Source organism: Struthio camelus, unplaced genomic scaffold, assembly GCF_040807025.1.
Source record: "Struthio camelus isolate bStrCam1 unplaced genomic scaffold, bStrCam1.hap1 HAP1_SCAFFOLD_102, whole genome shotgun sequence".
Classification (NCBI taxonomy): Eukaryota; Metazoa; Chordata; class Aves; order Struthioniformes; family Struthionidae; genus Struthio; species Struthio camelus.
In genome coordinates this window covers 17,847-36,127 of record NW_027182697.1, presented here as the reverse complement: position 1 = coordinate 36,127, position 18,281 = coordinate 17,847, and the positions used below count along the sequence as shown (strand labels likewise).

At 64.2% G+C, this 18,281-nt stretch overlaps 1 protein-coding gene across 4 annotated transcripts; it reads left to right on the top strand.

Moving 5' to 3' along the window:
* Window positions 1-1,455: 1,455 nt before the first annotated feature.
* GUCY2D (guanylate cyclase 2D, retinal) lies at window positions 1,456-17,887 on the top strand. 4 transcript variants are annotated; one of them, XM_068929390.1, is made up of 21 exons: window positions 1,456-2,613; window positions 3,827-5,271; window positions 5,723-6,024; window positions 6,647-7,001; window positions 7,771-7,855; window positions 7,976-8,072; window positions 8,906-9,010; window positions 9,226-9,309; window positions 9,718-9,798; window positions 10,176-10,352; window positions 11,049-11,094; window positions 11,289-11,438; window positions 11,884-12,032; window positions 12,330-12,493; window positions 12,877-13,069; window positions 13,544-13,718; window positions 14,312-14,410; window positions 15,128-15,222; window positions 15,349-15,434; window positions 15,834-15,936; window positions 16,657-17,887. In XM_068929390.1, the coding sequence occupies exons 2-20, from the start codon at window positions 3,948-3,950 to the stop codon at window positions 15,922-15,924; spliced, it is 3,858 nt and encodes a 1,285-aa protein (XP_068785491.1). In that variant the 5' UTR covers window positions 1,456-2,613; window positions 3,827-3,947; the 3' UTR covers window positions 15,925-15,936; window positions 16,657-17,887. The 4 variants fall into 4 exon arrangements, with proteins under 4 accessions (XP_068785491.1, XP_068785490.1, XP_068785488.1 ...); XM_068929389.1 differs by having other exon boundaries at window positions 11,025-11,094; XM_068929387.1 differs by having other exon boundaries at window positions 10,938-11,094.
* Window positions 17,888-18,281: the final 394 nt, after the last annotated feature.

Here is an 18,281-nt window from a genome sequence, read left to right as displayed (position 1 = left end):
TGGGTGAGAGGGTGACAGTGTGACATGGTGGTCGGGTGGCAGGGTGACATGATGTCACAGGTGATGTGACACGGTGCTGCAGTGCTTGGGTGACAGTGACGACACAGTCGGGTGATGGGGTGACCTGGCAACATGATAGTTAGGTGACAGGGTGACATGGTGTCACAGCAGTGGGTTGACATGATAACATGGGGACGCAGTGGTCGGGTGCCATGGTAGTTGGGTGACACACTGATGCGATGCTGGGGTGGCCGAGTACCATGGTGACCCGGTGATGCGGTGACACGGTGGTTGGGTGACACGGTGACACCCGTCCCCAGGAGCAGGAGCGGGTGACGCTGCGGCAGGAGCTGGAGCAGAGGAGCCAGGAGCTGCGCGAGGCCCAGAGCCAGCACCAGGTCCCGGACGCCTGGGCCCCTGGTGGAGGGGGGGATGGAGGCACCCGGACACCTGGGCCCCCAGGGGGGAGGGGGATGGGGGCAGCCAGATTCCTGGGCCCCCTTGGGGGATCCCCGGATGCCTGGGCCCCTGGCGGGGGGGGGGGGGCACCTGGGAGGGGGTTGAGGGATGCCCGGGCGCCTGGGTGCCCAGTGCCACCCCCTCCACAGGCGGCCGCGGGGCAGCTCCAGGCCGAGGTGACGTCGCTGCGGCAGGAGCGGGACCGGCTGCGGCAGGAGCTGGAGCTGGGCAAGGTGACGCAGGGGACACGCGGGGACACGGGGGGACAGGGGAGGGGATGGGGCTGGCGGTGGCAGCGGCAGCGTTGGGGCGTCCTGGTGCCACCCCTCTCCCCGCGCTGTCCCCGCGCCCTCCCTGTCCCCGTGTCCATCCTGTCCCCGTCCTTGCGCCATCCCTATCCCCATGACGTCCCCACGTTGTCCCCATCCCCACCGTGTCCCCTTGGTGACAGGCCGAGCGGGCTGCCGTGGCGCCGGGTGGCCCCGGGGCGGGAGGTGACGGAGCTGCTGGCGCCTGCCCGCGAGGACAACGAGGGCCAGCGCGGCGCCCGGTGACACCGGCACAGGTACCGAGGGGGGATACCGGGGACACTTAGGGGACACCCACACACCCAGGGACACGAGGGACACCTGTACACTCCTCAGGGACACCTGCTGGGGACACTAATGGGTGCTGGGGACAGTGGGGCAAACTGGGAGGCGCTGGGGACACTGGCGTCACCCACACTGGTGTCCCCGTGGCGGTGACGTGGGTGTCCCCGTGTCCCCGGCCAGGCTGGCGCAGCCCCACGCGGAGGCGCAGGTGGGCGCCCGCCCCCCCGAGGCCCCACGAACTCGACTCACGGCCCAGCGGGACCCAGGCGTCCGGGTGCCCCCTCTTCCCGGGGGACCCAGGCGCCCAGGTGCCTTCCCAGCAGGGGACCCAGGCGTCCGGGTGCCCCCTCAGCCCGGGGGACTCAGGCGTCCGGACGCCCCTCCCAGGACCCAAATCCCCCCCAGTGACAACCCCAAGGGGGAGCGCCCGGACGCCTGGATCCCCCGGACGCCTCCCTGGACACCTGGGACCCCAGGGACCCCCCCGACGCCTGGTCCTGACACGATTTTGGGGTCACGATGACGAATTTGGGGGATCACAGTGCCATTTTGGGGGACCTGGGACTGATTTTGGGGGACATTGTGCCGGTTTTGGGGGTGTTGTGCCATTTTGGGGGAACTTCGTGCCGTTTTGGAGAACATCTTGCCGGCTGTGAGGCCACCGAGGCGGTTTTGGGGCCATCGTGGGATTCTGGGGGGATAATTAGCCTGTTTTGGGGCCATCGTGAGGATTTTGGGGGCCATCGTGCCACTTTTGGGGACATCATCTCCGTTTTGGGGGTCATTGTGCCGCTTTTGGGATCACTGAGCTGGTTTGGGTGGAAATCAAGCTGGTTTTGAGGTGACGTCAACCTGATTTTGGGGTCACTGTGCCGGTTTTGAGGACTTTGTCCCCGTTTTCGGGGGACGTTGTGCCAGTTTGGGGATCCTCGAGCTGATTTTGGGGGCCGTTGAGCCGGTTTTGGGGCTCCCTCGTGCCTCCAAATAAACTTTGGGGATATTTCTGCATCCGTGTCGCGTGTCCCCATGGGTGTCCGTGTCCCCATGCGTGTCCCCCATCCATGTCCCATGTTCACGTCCGGTGTCCCCCTGCGTGTCCCATACCTGTGGCCCATATCCGTGTCCTGTGTCTGCACCCTGTGTCTGTGTCCCCTCTCCTGGGTCCCCAGCGTGTCACACGCATGCACACGCGTGTGCACGACCTCAACAAACGCGTGTGCACGGCCCCAGCGCACACATGCCCTCACCTGGCACACGCGTGTGCACGCTCACCCTGGCACGCCGCATGCGTGTCACCTCACACACGCATGTCCCCTCGCACACGCGTGTGCCCCCACACCCCACCCCCCCCACCCCAGCCGAGGCCTGGGCCCCTGGCACCCTCCCCCGCTTCGTTAAGCCGCTTACGCTAACGAGCCCAGGCCGGGATTAGCCCCCCCGCTCCGCGCCGCCTGCCCTGCGCCCGCACGCACACGCAGCAGCGACGCCGGCACCCCAGGGCGCAGCCAGAGCCGGGACCCAGGCGTCCGGGGGGGGCAGCCGCCCCCCCGGCCACCCCCAGGTAAGGGCCCCCCGCGCCGCCCCCGCACACCGGAGTCCCACCACCCGGACACCTGGGCCCCCACCCCGGACACCTGGGCCCCTGCCCCCAGGGCCTGGGTCCCTGCCCAGACGTGTGGGTCTCCCCGCATCCGGACACCTGGGCCCCCACCACCCGGACGCCTGGGCCCCTGCCCAGCGGCCTGGGTCTCCCCACCCAGACACCTGGGTGCCACAACTGGGGTTTAGCACCTGGACGCCTGGGTCCCTTCCCGGACGCCTGGGTCCCCCTCCCTGGCCACCTGAGTCCCCTCCCTGGACGCCTGGGTCCCTGCTTGGCAACTGGGGTCCAGTCCCCGGACGCCTGGGTCCCTTCCCCAGATGTCTGGTCCCACCCCGGACACCTGGGTCCCTGCCCGGACGCCTGGGTCCTGGGTGCAAGAGGTTGCGGCTCCCTGCCAGGCCAGAGGATTAGCTGGGGGGGGGGGGAAGAGTCGCACACACGTGTGCTGGGCAAGGTGTGTTCTTGCACACGCATGTGCTGGGCAAGGCATGTTCTTGCACGCGCTTGTGCCTGGGTAAGGCGTGTTTTTGCACATATGTGTGCCCGGGCAAAGCATGTTTTTGCACATACGTGTGCCCGGGTGAGGCGTGTTCTCGCACACGCGTGTGCCGGCCGGGGGGGGTGACCCGGCCGGGCTGGCGGGGGATGAAGGCGCCAGGAATAGCCGGGGCAGGATTACGGCGCCGCCTGACCCCGGACGGCTCCTTAGGCCTCGGCACAGGCGTGTGCGGGGACACGCGTGTGCGGCACCCAGGAGGACCCCCCCCAATCTGCCCCAGGGACCCCTAACCCTGCCCCAGGTCCTCCTCAATTGCCCCAGAACCCCCCCAAACCTGCCCCAGAGACCCCCCCAATCCTGCCCCAGGACCTCCCCGATCTGCCCTAGGATCCCCCAAACCTGCCCCAGACCCTCCCGTTTGCCCCCAGCCGTGGCCCGTGGCCGCCCCGCATGTGGCTGGGGCCCCCACGCGTCCTCCCTGGGGTTAAGCCAGGTTTAAGCACCCTGGGCTGGGCTGGGGCCGGGGAGGGGGGATTAAACCGCAGGGGCTGATGGGATTGAGGAGGTTCACCCCATCCCCCGCACCATCCCTGGAGGCCCAGGCATCCGGGTGCCCCCCTCCCCCAGGGGACCCAGGCGTCCGGGCCATCTCCTCATCCCCCCACCCCGCAGGTGGCACCCCGGGGCCCCCCCCACCCACCATGGTGGCATCGCTGTCCCCTCCCACCGGCCACGGCCCCTGAGGGCGTGAGGACCCCCGGCCTCGACGCCGCCGGCCCCGGCCGCCCAGACCATGCAGCCCCACGGTGACATCATCGCCCACGGTGACATCATCGTTCCTGGTGGCATCTTCCATGGTGACATCATCTTCCACGGTGACATCTGCTGTGATGGCATCTCCCATGGTGACAGCTCCCATGATGACTTCACCTCTAGTGGCTTCTGCCATGGTGGCATCTCCCACAAGGTCCTCTTCTGTGGTGGCATCTCCCACAGTGGCATCATCACCTGCAGTGGCATCTCCCACAGTGACAGCTTCTCCCACAGTGACATCTCCCACAGTGACATTTCCCGTGGTGGTATCTCCCACAGTGACTTTACCCATGGCGGCATGTCCCACAGTGGTGGCATCTCCCATGGTGGCATCTCCCATAGTGGCATCTCTGACAGCGACTCCTCTTGTGGTGCCATCTCCCATGATGGCATCTTCCGTGACGGCGTCTCTCACAGTCGTGGCATCTCCCATGGTGGTGGCTTCTCCTACAACATTATCTCCCATAGTGCTACCTTGCAAGGTGGCGTCTCCTATGATGACATTACCCTTGATGGTATCTCCTATGATGGCATCTCCCGCGACAACGTTTCCCATGGTGGCACCTCCCATGGAGATGGTCTCTCCCGTGACAGCATCTCCCACGGTGGTGGCACCTCCCATGGTGGTGGCACCTCCCGCGGCTTCCTCCTCCGCCTCTCCAACCACCCCCGGTGGCCCTACCACCTTCTTCTCCTCTTCCTCCTCCTCTTCCACCCACCACCCCCTTCGCAGGGGGCCACCTTCAAGGTGGGGGTGATGGGTCCCTGGAGCTGTGACCCCCTCCTGGCCCGGGCCCTGCCCGACGTGGCCTCCCGCCTGGCCGTGGCCCGGCTCAACCGGGACCCGACGCTCAACGAGGGCTATTGGTGGGACGTGGTGGTGCTGCCAGAGGCGTGTGGGACCCCCCAGGCCGTGGCAGGGCTGCTCAGTGCTGAGCGCTACACCACGGGGCTGGTGGGACCCCTCAACCCGGGGGCGTGCGGGGCCGCGGGGCTCCTGGCCGCCGCCTGGAACAAGCCCTTGGTGTCCTGGGGGTGCCTGGGCGAAGCGGACGGGTGGCCCACCCTGGCACTGCCACTGCCAGCCCCGGCTGGGCTGCTTCACGCCATCCTGCGCTTCTTCCGCTGGGCCCACGTGGCCGTGCTCACCGCCCGCCACGACCTCTGGCGCGAGGTGGGACAGGGCCTGGCCGACAGTCTCCGGGCCCGAGGGCTCCCCGTCACCGTGGTCACCGCTGCAGGCCCCCACGAGGACGAGGCTCGTGACGCCCTGCGGCGGGTGCAGCAGGCCGACGGCATCAGAGGTGCGGGGACATCAGGGGCGGGTGGGAAGGTGGAGGTGGGCAGGAGAAGGAGGAGGAGGTTGGGATGGAGGAGGTGGGCATGGATGACTGGAGGAAGGACGGATGGAGTTGGTTGGGTGAAGGATGACTGGAGATGGGCATAGACAGAGGAAAGAAGGATGGATAGAGATGGAGGAGGTGGAAATGGACAGAGAGGAAGAATGCATGGAGATGGGAAGGTTGGGTGAAGGATGACTGGAGATGGAGGAGGCCCTGGATGGCTGGAGATGAAGCGGGCATGGGCAGCGGCAGGGAGGACAGTTGGAGATGGACGTGGTTGGGTGAAGGACAGGGGGAGATGGCAGCAGTGGGCATGCGTGGCTGGTCCAAGGCTGGGCAAGGGCCACAGTGGGTGCCAGGTGGCCGGGGTGGTCCACCCTGCTGCTCACCCCGACCCCATCCTGGCCAGCAGTGGTGGTGCTGTGCATGCACTCGGCGCTGCTGGGCGGCGAGGAGCAGCGGGTGCTCCTGGAGAAGGCGGAGGACATGCGCATGACCGATGGCACCTACGTCTTCATCCCCTACGACGCCCTCACCTTCCCCCTGCCCTACCACCGCGTGCCCTACCCCATCCTGGCCAACAACACCAAGCTCCGCCTGGCCTATGATGCCGTCCTCACCATCACCATCGACTCTCCCGAAGTTGGCTTCCACGAGGCCCTGCGCGAAGCCCAGGAGGCCTACGAGATCCCTGCCCACATCGACCCCACCCAGGTGGGTGGGGGGCACCACTGTGGGGCTGGGGTGGGGGTGGTCGGAGCCATTTGGGTGGTGTGGTGGGAGGGCTTTGGATGGAGGTGTCCATGGCCTGTGGGCACTGGAAAGAGGGGCCATGGGAGTGGGGTGGAGGTGGCCAGTGGGAGTTAGGCAGAGACAAGCATGGCCAATGGATGTTGGGTAGATGTGGCTGTGGCCAATGGGACTTGAGGAAAGAAGATGCAGCCAATGGGAGCCAGGTGGAGGTGATCATGGCCAATGGGAGCAGGGTGGAGGAGGCTGTGGCCAATAGGAGTGGGATGGAGATGACCCTGGCCAATGGGCATTTGGTAGCCAAGACCATGGCCAGTGGGCATTGGGTGGAGCAGACCACAGCCAATAGATGGGGGGCAGAGATGATAAAAGCCAACAGGATGGGGGTAGAGTTGACTGTGGCCAATGGGATGTGTGGAGAGATGACCATGGCCAATGGGAGCAGGCTGGAGGTGGCCATGCCCAATAGAAGTGGGGTGGAGGTGACCATGGCCAATGGGAGTGGAGCCATGGCAAGCAAGCTCATTACATGGGTGCCACCACAGCCACCCCCAAGGTCCCCCCAACCCTTCCGCTTGCCCCACAGGTCCACCCGCTCTTCGCCACCCTCTACAACTCCATCTTCTTCCTGGCCAAGGCAGTGGAGGCCGCGCGGCGCGCCGGGCGCTGGGTGATGGGCACCAGCGTGGCCGAGCATGCCCGGGACTTCAGCCTGGAGGGCTTCTGCCAGCCGCTGGCCGTGGACGAGGACGGGGACGTCAACGTCCCCTACGTGGTGCTGGACACGGATGGGAAGGGTGACCAGCTGCGGCCTGTCTATGGGCTGGAGCCGGGCACCCGGGGGCTGCGCTCCCTGGGCCACGGCATCCACTGGCCCCGCGGCGCCGGCCCCAGCACCGACCCCAGCTGCTGGTTTGACTCGGGTGCCATCTGCAACGGGGGTGAGCGAGGGCCGTGGCACCCATGGTGGCACCCGCCACGCAGTGGTCTCGTCCAGCTGTCCTTCCTCATGCACCTTCCGTCCCTCTGCCCACTGCCTTCTCCAACCCCTTGCTCCTCGCTCTACAGGTGTCTCTGTCCAGCCCTCTGGCCTCGTACAAGGCCATCCGCCCATGCATCCAGCCATCCATCTACCCACCCATCCATAAATCCATCTGTCTGTCTATCTATCTGTCCTTCTGTTTTCTTACAAGGCCGTCCATCCGTCCATCTGTCCATCTGACCAGCCATCTACCCATCCATTTATCTCTCCATCCATCTGTCCATCCATCCGTCTGTCCATCCACCCATTCTTCTTTTCCTTCCTCCATTCCTCTGTCCATCTTTTCATTTATTTCTCTATTCCTCTGTTTTCTTACAAGTCCACTCAGCTATCCAGCCAGCCAACCATCTATCCGTCATCCATCCATTCATCCAATTCTCCATCCATCCATCTGTCCATCCATCCATCCATCTGTCCTTCTATTTCTCCTTTTATCATCCCTCCATCCAATCCATCTCTCTGTCTGTCTGTCCATCCGTCTATCCATCCATCTCCATCCTTCTCTCCATCTGTCTGTCCGTCCATCTGTCCATTCATCCATGCATCCTTCTCTCCATCCATCCATCAATCCATCAGACTCCTCCTTCCCCCTCCTCCCTCTCTCTCTCCATCTCTCTGCCCTCCGGGCTGCACCACCCACTTCACCCTCCTTCCTCTCTCCCACACAGGGGTGGACGCCACCTTCGTCCTCCTCATGTTTGTCCTCGTCTCTGCACTCATCATGGCGGGGGCTGCTCTTGCCTGCTACATCAGGTGGGTGCCACGGGCCGTGGCAGGGGCCACCCCGAAACAGGGTCCTCAGGGTGGCCGGGGATGAGCCAGGTCCCCGTGGTGGCCCCCCCGTCACCCCCTGCTGCCGTGTCCCCCCTGCAGGCGCCGTATCCAGCAGGCCCAGCTGATGAAGGGGCCCAACAAGATCATCCTTACCATGGAGGACCTGACGTTCATCAACACCCAGAGCAGCAAGCGGGTGAGCAGTGGGCCTTCCTTGCAGCCTCAGAGTCCCCATTGGAGGTCTTGAAGGGAGAGTCATGGCCTGACATCTCCCCTGTGGCTAAGTTCTGCCTCAGAAGGAGATCAATGGGCTGGTGGGTCTCCATGGGTGACATGTCCTCCCATGGCCAGACATGTCCCCATGTCCTGACATGTGCCCGTGGCTGCCACATCCCCATGGGTGATGGATGTCCCCCTGTCCTGATGCATCTCCCTGGCTGCCACATCCCCATGGGTGACGTCCCCGCAGTCAGACATGTCCCCACATCCTGATGTGTCCCCATGGCTCCCATGTCTCCATGGGTGATGTCCCCGTGGCCAGACATGTGCTATGTCCTGACAAGTTTCCATGGCTGTCACATCCCCATGGCCAGACCTGTCCCTGTGCCCTGATGCGTTCCCATGGCCAGACGTGTCCCATAGCCACATGTGTCCTCATGGGTGATGTCCCCATGTTCTGATATGTCCTGATGTCCTGAAGTGTCCCCGTGGCTGCCATGTTCCCATGAGTGACATCCCCACATCCTGAGATATCTCCACTCCCTGCCACATCCCCATGGCAAGACACATCCCCACGCCCTGACATGTCCCCATGGCCAGACACGTCCCTATATCCTGGCATAGCCCCATGTGTGCATCCTGACATGTCTCAGTGGGTGATGTCCCCATGCCCTAACATGTCCCCGTGGCCATACATGTCCCATGGCCAGACGTGTCTATGGGTGATGTCCCCATGGCCAGCCCTGCCCTGTGTCCTGCTGTGTCCCCGCGGGCCACATCCCCGCACCCTGACGTGTCCCTGTGCCACAGGTGGATGAGAGCCACGCCAGCCTGGCCAGCCGCAGCGGCACTGACGCCAAGAGCCTCCGGAGCGTGACCGCCGGTCCCGAGTCCACCAACGTGGCCATCGCCGAGGTACCGCCGCCACCATGCGTGTGTCCCCGCGGCGTGCCTGTCTCCCGCCGCCCTCCCTCTGTGTCCCCTTCTCCGACCCGCCACCCCCTTTTCCCCCCCGGGGCTGCAGGGCAGGGCCACCCCTGGGGACAGCCGTGTCCTTCCCCCCACTGCCACCACCGCCCCGGATGATTCTCAGCTGCTGGGCCCTGATTGACAGCTGCCCTTTCCCCCAGGGAGCCGAAAAGCCGCCGGGGAATGGCCACCTTCCCCTCCTCCTCCTTTTGTTTAACCAGCAGGGCCTTGTCGCCTCCGTGCAGGTAAGTCCTCGTGGACCGAAAAGCTAAAGTTTCGCCCCAAAACTTCCCCCCCCCCGTCATTGCTGCCCCGAGCCAGGGGGGTTGGGGAGGGGAGGGAGGTGGCAGGGCAATAAGAGGTGCCAGGGAGGAGGATTTTCCCCCCCAGTTTGGGGCGAAAAGGGGAGCAGGGAGAGGCGAGTGGGGATTCTCCAGTGGCTCGTAGGAGGGTTGCGCTCGGGGAGCGGCATCTGCCCCGTGTCCCCCTCCCCCATCCCTCCTCCACCCCACCCCCATGTCCCCACCCCTTTTGGCACCCTCGGGCCCTTTGTGGTGCTGTGGATGAGCCCGTGTCCCTCCCAAGCCCGCCGCGTCCCCACTCTGGGGCACCCTCAGGCCCTGGCTCAGCCTGTCCCCGTCCATCCCCCACAGGGCGACTGGGTCTGGCTGAAGAAGTTCCCTGGAGACCAGCACAGCGAGGTGAAGCCGGCCACCAAGTTGGCCTTCTGCAAGGTACGGTGGCCATGATGGCAATGATTGGCAAGGGCGGGCCACGGGGAGCAAGGGTGGGCTGTGGCAGGGGGACAGTGGTGGGCCGTGGGGGACAACACCAGGCCACGTGGCCATGGTGGCAATTCCAGGCCATGGGGGACAATCCCAGGCCATGGGGGACAACATGAGGCCATGGTGGCCATGGTGGCAATGGGCAATGACAGACCATGGTGGGGACAACACCAGGTCACATGTCCATGGTGGCAATGCCAGGCCACAGTGGGGACAACACCTGGCCACGGTGGCAATGCCAGGCCTGGAGGGGTGGAGGCCAGGCCCTGGGGGACAAGGCCGAACCCTGGGTCAGCCCTAGCCCACGCGCCTTCTCGCTGGGGCAGCTGCGGGACTTGCGCCATGAGAACGTCAACCTCTTCCTGGGCTTTTTCCACGACTGTGGCATCTTCGCCATCGTCTCGGAGCACTGCTCCCGGGGCAGCCTCGAGGACCTGCTCCGCAACGAGGACATGAAGCTCGACTGGATGTTCAAGTCCTCCCTCCTCCTTGACCTCATCAAGGTGATGGCGGCGCCTGGGTTGCCAGGACGTGGGGGTGGCCATGGTGGTGATCGTGGTGGAGGTGGTGGCCGTAGTGGAAATCCTGATGGCCTGAGTGATGGTGGTGATGATTGTGGTGGCCTTGGTGGTGGTGGTAGCCATGGTGGTAGTGGTGGCCATGGTGGTGACAATGGTGGTGATCATGGTGTCTGTCGTGGTGGTGGTGCCTGTGGTGGTGACAGTGGCAGTGATGATGATGGTCTGAGTAGTGGTGGTGGCTTTGACAGTGATCTTGGTGGCTGTGTTGGTGGCCGTACTGGTGATCATGGTGGCTGTGGTGGTGTTGGTGACCATGGGGGTGGCCGTGGTGGTACTAGTGGCCAGGCAGTGGCCATGGTGGTGGCCATGGTGATGATCACGGTGGTTGTGGCGGTGGCCTGGCCATGTTGGTGGTCACGGCGATGGTGGCCACAATGACCGTGTTGGCGGCCGCGGGTATGATGAAAGCAGCTGCCACGGTGGCAGTGGGGTCTCGACAGGGACCGTGGGTGGCCGCGGGACGCGCCGGCGAGGGCCGGCGGGTGCCGACGGGCGGCCCTGGCGCAGGGCGTGCGGTACCTGCACCACCGCGACGTGGTCCACGGGCGCCTCAAGTCGCGCAACTGCGTGGTGGACGGGCGCTTCGTGCTCAAGGTCACCGACCACGGCTTCAACCAGCTCCTCGAGGCCCAGCGGGTGGTGGCCCCGCCCCCTCAGCCCCACGGTGAGGGCGGGGCTTCCGCAAGGGGGTGGGGCCTCTGGGGGAGCAGGCCTTGGGGGGAGGTAGGGTGGTCGGGCTGAGGGGGTGGGGGCTGCAGAAGGGGCAGGGCATATGAGGGGTGGCACCTCAGGGTGGGGCCTCTTGGTTAGGGGTGGGGCTTGGCCTGAGGGGCGTGCCCATGGTGGCCCCGCCCCCAGAGCGGCTGTGGACGGCGCCGGAGCTGCTGCGGGAGCCGGCGCTGGAGCGACGCGGCACCGCGCGGGGCGATGTCTACAGCGTGGGCATCATCATGCAGGAGGTGATCTGCCGTGGCGCCCCCTACTGCTCCCTCGGCATGGCCGCCGCAGGTACCGCCCCGGCAACGCCTCCCAGTCACCCCAGTAATGGCCCCCAGTCACCCCAGGGACAGCCTCCCAGTCACACCAGTCATGCCAAAAACACCGGTCACACCAGTCACACCAGTGCCAAATGCCCCCCGCCCCGGTCCTGTCAGCCTGCCTCTGGACCCCCCCCCATTGACCCCCTGGACCCATCAAGCACCCCAGGCACCCTCCGAACACTCCCCGTCACCACCCTAGGACCCCCCCAGCCACCCCTGGAACTCCCCAACCAGCTCCAAACACCCCTGAGACCCCCTGTTGACACCCTAGGATGCCCTCAAACTCTCCAAGACCACCCTAGGACCTCTATCCTCCCCTGAGACCCCCCCAAACACCCCGAGCCCCCCAAATGGCCAGCTGCTCTCTCTGGGTCCAGCCCCCCCAACTGCCCCCGTGCCTCGGGTTCCCCCAGAGATCATCCAGAAGGTGGAGAAGCCGCCGCCACTGTGCCGGCCCTCGGTGTCGTTGGACCAGGCGCCCCTCGAGTGCATCCAGCTGATGAAGCAGTGCTGGAGCGAGCAGCCCGAGCGGCGTCCCACCATGGACCAGATCTTCGACCAGGTCAGTCGGGCATATGGGGCCACTTCACGGTCTCTTTGGCGTGTTTGGACCTGAACCATGGGTGTATGGGGCCACCTGGTGGTCTCCATGGGGTGATATGGACCTGACCCATGGGTGTATGGCGCCACCTCGTGGTCTCTATGGGGTGATATGGGCCTGAGCCGTGTACACCAGACCCTCTGTGCCCAGCTCCTGGGCTCTCCGGGCCAGAGCAGGTCTTGGGGGTGCAGGAGGCGTTGGGGGGCACCCGAGCAGCTCTGTCCCGCTCAACCCCATCTCCCTCTCACCCCGGGGCAGTTCAAGAACATCAACAAGGGCCGGAAGACAAACATTATCGACTCCATGCTGCGCATGCTGGAGCAGTACTCCAGCAACCTGGAGGACCTCATCCGAGAACGCACTGAGGAGCTGGAGATCGAGAAGCAGAAGACTGACAAGCTCCTCACCCAGATGCTGCCCCCGTGGGTCCCTGGGGCTGGGGAGGGTGGCTGCGGCCTTAGGGGGTGGATGGGGGTTGGCTATGGCCCTATAGACCCCATGTGGTTCCTTGGGGCTGGTTGGGGAGTAGACATGGCCATGGGGGTCCGGTTGGGGCTGTCCATGGGCCATCGACCCCCAACTAGGTCACCTGAGATGGGGCATCAAGATCTCCCTGTCCCCATCCCTGTGGTTCCCCATGGCCATGGTCGGTCAGTGGCTGAAGGTCTGAATGGGACAACAGGGTCTCCCTTGGTGGTGATGGGGAGAGATTCAGGAACCCCCTGGACACCTTGTAGCACCGGTGGCCTTGTGGAGACACCTGGGGGTGCCCGCTGAGCCTCAGTGTCCTCTCGTGCCATGGCAGGTCAGTGGCTGAGGCGCTGAAGATGGGCACCCCTGTGGAGCCCGAGTACTTCGAGGAGGTGACGCTCTACTTCAGCGACATCGTGGGCTTCACCACCATCTCGGCCATGAGTGAACCCATCGAGGTGGTCGACCTCCTCAACGACCTCTACACCCTCTTTGATGCCATCATCGGTGCTCATGATGTCTACAAGGTGACGGGGCCACCACGTGGTACCAGTGGCCATGGTCCTGTGGCACGTGGGTATGCTTTGGCCACCTCTCCCAGCAAACATGGGACATGACCACCAAATGGACGTGGTTGGGGGCCCACATGGTTCTTAGTGACATCTGTAAGGTGATCTGGCCACCCTGTGGCACTGGTGACCCTGTGAGGCATGGCTGGGCTTTGCCACCTCACCCTGCAAACATGGGATGTGGCCACCAAACAGACATCGTTGGGGGTCCCCATGCTCCTTAGTGACCCATCTATAAGATGACACAGCTGCCTGGTGGCACTGGTGGCCCCAAGGGACTTGCCCATGCTATGGCCACCTCCCTACAAGTCCTCCCACAAACCAGGGCCGTGGCCACCCGTGGCCATGGCCACCTTCAACAATGGCCAGGGGCGGGTGCTGGTGAGCAATAGCCCCTCAGTGATGTGTCGTGTGTTTCCCCCCCACACACAGGTGGAGACCATCGGGGACGCCTACATGGTGGCCTCGGGGCTGCCCAAGCGCAACGGGAACCGCCACGCCGGTGAGATTGCCAACATGTCGCTCGACATCCTCAGCTCCGTCGGCACCTTCAAGATGCGCCACATGCCCGAGGTGCCTGTGCGCATCCGCATCGGCCTCCACTCCGGTAAGGCCCCGCCCCCTTCCCTGGACACACCCCCTTTGATGACACCCTCTCTGGCCATGCCCTGCCTGGCCTCATCCTTCAACTTGGCCAAAACTCAACATGGCCGACGCGCAAGGTGGCCAACACTCTATGGCCATAATCCCCAGATCCACCAATCCTGGCCACGCCTCCTTTGTGGCCACGCCCATCCATGGCCACAGCTATCCGTGGCCACACCCAATGCTGGCTCCGTTCCCCGTTGGCCCGACCCCACTCACCCACATCACCCCTTGGCCAACCCCCAACTTGGCCAACGCTCTATGTCCATGGTCCCCCAATACCCCCTTAATGGCCTCACCCCCTTATGGCCACACCCCTTAATGACCACACCCATTCGGCACCCATTCGGGGGTCATGCCCAATCCAGGCCCCTCTCCTTCTTGGCCCCACCCCACCCAGCCACATCACCGCTTGGCCAACGCTCAGCTTGGCCAATGCTCTTCGGCCATTGCTCCCATCATCACCCGCTGGCCCCGCCCCTCCTTGCCATTCCTCCTCGGTAGCCACCCCCCTCGGTGGCCCAACCCACCTCAGCACCCCCCGGCGCCCCGCAGGGCCCTGCGTGGCCGGCGTTGTGGGTCTCACCATGCCGCGCTACTGCCTCTTCGGCGACACCGTCAACACAGCGTCCCGCATGGAGTCCACCGGCCTGCGTGAGTCCTGGCGGCGCGCACACACATGTGTGTCCCCCTGCACACATGTGTGTGTGTGTGTGTGTGGCCCTGCACACGCGTGTGTACCCCCTGCACGCGCACGTATCCTGTAGCGAGTTGTGTGGGGATTCAGGGACATGGAGGGACATGGGTGGGACGTGTGGGGTCACAGTGGGATGCAGGGCCATGGGGGAACATGTGGGGGGCACATATGGGGACACATAGGGGGATGTGAGGAGGACACAGGGGACATGGGGGGTTCACAAGGGTGGCAGGAAGGGCCATGGGGGGCCATGGGGCTGATATGGGACATGGGGGACATGGAGGACACAGGGGGACACATAGGAGGACATGGGAGGACCCAGGAGGAGCTGGGTTGACATGGGGTGACCTGGGAGGACATAGGGCAAGGGAGGACCTAGGAGGACACAGGATGACCTGGGAGGACTAGGGGTGACCCGTGAGGATGCAGGAGGATCTAGGAGGCCACGGTAGGCCACTGGGTGACATGGGGTGACCCAGGAGGACCTGGGAGGACCCGGGGTGACATGGGAGACCACGGGGTGACCCAGGGTGACATGGGAGGTCCCAGGAAGATCTGGGAGGCCATAGGGTGACCAAGAAGGCCCCCAGAAGTTCCTGGGAGGACCTGGGGAGACACAGGGTGACCCGGGTGACCGGGTGTCCCCGGGCACCCGCGCTGACGGCCCGTGGCAGCATACCGCATCCACGTGAACGTCCGCACCGTCACCATCCTCCACGCGCTCAAGGAGGGCTTCAAGGTCGACATCCGGGGCAAGACGGAGCTCAAGGTACCCCCAGCTGTCCCCGACTGTCCCCAGCTGCCCCTCCTACCCCCCTTATGGCCCCTCCTGCCCCTTTTATTGCCCCCCTTAACCCTTTATTGCCCCCCAATCCCGTTTCTCACCCCGGCGCAGGGCAAAGGCGTGGAGGACACGTACTGGCTCGTGGGCCGGGAGGGCTTCAATAAGCCCATCCCCACCCCTCCCGACCTGCTGCCCGGGTGAGCCGGACACCTGGGCCCCTGGGGGGGCACCTGCACACCTGGGTCCATGGGGTGGGGGGCACCTGGATGCCTGGGTCCCAGGGAGTGGGGGGTGCCTGGATGCTTGGGTCCCCTGGAGGGAGTAGCAGGATACTTGGGTCCCCGATGGGGGAGGGGATGATGCCCAGATGCTTGGGTCCCCTGGGGGCTGGTGGGGAGGAAGAGGGGTCCCCGGACACCTGGGTCCCTGGTGGGAGTAAGCCTGGACACCTGGGTCCTGAGGATGGGGGAATGGAGGCACCCAGACACCTGGGTCCTTTGGGGGAAATGGGGGGGGAATGCCTGGACACTTGGGTCCGTGGGGGCTGCCCGGACACCTGGGACCCTCCCAGACGCCTGGGTCCCCGCTTCCCCCAGCGCCAGCAACCACGGCATCAGCCTGGACGAGATCCCGCCCGAGCGGCGCCGCAAGCTGGAGAAGGCCCGGCCGGGGCAGGTGCCCAAATAGCCACGGGCTGAGGTGAGCTCCACCCCCTTCAGGCCCCACCCACACTGCTGGTCCCACCCATACCATCAGGCCCTACCCACATTGGCCAAACACCACCCAGTCTGGTCCTTCCAGACCCCACCAGCTCCTCTGTAGCTCCACCCACTCTTCGAGGCCATGCCCATACCTGGCCACGCCCATGTGAACCAGGCCCCTCCCTCAGCTCAGGACACCACATGGGCCACACACCCCTTCTGCCAGGCCACGCCCTCATCTCCAGGCCACACCCATTCCCATGAAAGCCCTGCCCACTCCTGTCTGGCTCCACCCACTCCACCTGGGCCCCACCTGTTTTGTGCAATCCCCGCCCACTCCCACCAGACCACACCCACCCCTCACAGGCCCCACCTACTCCAGCCAGGCTCCTCCCCCCCACCTGACTGAGCCAATCCCAGCCACTTCAGGACTCCCCCTACCCTGGCCCGGGTATATTTGCATCTCATTAATATGCCTGGTACAGACCACGCCTTCTCATGGGGGGATTGGTCCTCCTGGCTATAGAGCCAGACAATGGTGGGCCTGAGAGGCTGGTGCCACTCTAGACACCCTGTTTGTCTATGGTTTGCTTGCGGCACCCTGGTGCTTCCAGCCCCCATGGAGTCCTCTAAACCATAGAGATAGGGCTAGAGCAGCCCTCAGAGCCACTCTGTACCTTCATGAGGCCTTGCTCATCTCTTCTCTCTTTGGTCACAGGGGCCAGCTAGAGCTGCCAGGGTTTGGAGTCCTCCAGACCATAGAGACCTGTCCCCAGGGTGACCTCCATAGAGCCACTCTGTGCCTGTGTGCAGCCGTTTTCTATGGTCATAGAGCACTTCTCCAGCACCAAGGGCTTGGAGTCTTCCAGACCACAGAGGTGGAGCTAGAGGGGCCCCTTCCCCGGAGCCGCTCTGCACTACCATGGAGCCCTGCTTGGCGGTCCCCCCTCCGTGAGCATAGAGACTGCCGAGCTGCAGCTAGAGCAACCCCTCCAGAGAGCCATTCTGCACCGCCATGGCGCCCTGCTCTATGGTCTTCTCCTTCCCGGATCCCCTGCGACCATAGAGCCCTGTGCCCAGAGCGGTGCCCCAGCGCATGCCCCGGGGCATTGTGGGACTTCAGCCAACGAGCCTGGTGCATCATGGGACACTGGCTGACTTCTGGACTGCTGCGGCTGCTGACTCCAGGGCATGATGGGAGCCGGGTCGGCCCAGGCCCGCCCTTTGCCTCCCACCAGGAGCATCATGGGAAGGAGGTCCTGGGCTCAGGGGCATGATGGGACATGGGGGCCTCCAGCCCCTCCCCCAAGGGAAAAAAAAAACGTCTGGCAGTCAAAAATTCCCCCCTTAAAGGGATTTTCCCCCTTTTAAAGGGGCAGAATTGGAGGGCGGGGGAGTGGGCACTGTTTTTTGTCCGGGGAAGCAAAACACTCTTAAAGGGGTGGGCGGGACCCATGGCCCAATGGGAGCATTTGTCTGCCGACAAAAAAAAAAAAAAGGCTCTTAAAGGGGTGAGGACAAGCCCGCAGGGCCAATAGTTGTCTTTAGACAGAAAAAAAAAAAAAAACAGTCTTAAAGGGATGGCAATGGAGGTGGTGGCTCAATATTTGTCTGCAGGCGAAAACAAAAAAGGAGACTTAAAGGGGCAGGGGCGAGGGCAGGAGCTTCTTAAAGGGACAGGCTCTCCCTGCAGCCCCGGGCAGCGCAGAGGGGCCCAAGGCTCTTAAAGGGGTGGGTGGCCATGTTGGATGACCCATGACCCCTCCACTGGGCATCAATGGCGCTTCTTAAAGGGACGGTTGACTGTTATTTTATAGGCTCGATGTTGATATCTAGCTCTATGTTTAAAGGGGCAGGTGTGTCCCCCCCCCCACGCCCGCCATTTTATCTCCCCAATAAGCTGTTCTTAAAGGGATGATTGCGTCAGTCATCTTGTAATGCCTCTCCAGAATATTTGTCTGTAGATGAAAAAAAATTGAAGCTTAAAGGGATGCCCCAGGGGGCTGGTTTGGGCCGCCCGACGGAATATTTGTACACAAAAAAAATGTGTTTCCTCTTAAAGGGCTGCTCCAAGGCAGCCATCTTGTTCGTCCACCTTGTAGGGGGGGAGTCGCTTAATGGGGGGGGGGGGTCCCACACGGGTGTTGCCATGTTGTGTCCCCCCATGGAGGGGGCAGCTCTGGGGTTCCCCCAACAACCCCTCCTCCCCCCCCCCACCGGTTACACCAAGGACCCAGGAGTCCGGGGTGGTGGAGGGGGGGACATCCCTCCCCATGGCACCGGCGGGGATGGAAGACTACAGCTCCCGGCATGCCCTGCGGACGGAAAATGGCCGCCCGGAAG

What these genes read in the sequence shown, in the direction of transcription:
- GUCY2D (XM_068929387.1), top strand. Translation starts at nt 3,948, where the DNA reads ATGCAGCCCCACGGTGACATCATCGCCCACGGTGACATCATCGTTCCT. An exon ending in ACACCCAGAGCAGCAAGCGG is followed by an intron (nt 8,073 to 8,905) that starts GTGAGCAGTGGG and finishes CCTGTGCCACAG; the next exon opens with GTGGATGAGAGCCACGCCAG. An exon ending in CTCACCCAGATGCTGCCCCC is followed by an intron (nt 12,494 to 12,876) that starts GTGGGTCCCTGG and finishes GTGCCATGGCAG; the next exon opens with GTCAGTGGCTGAGGCGCTGA.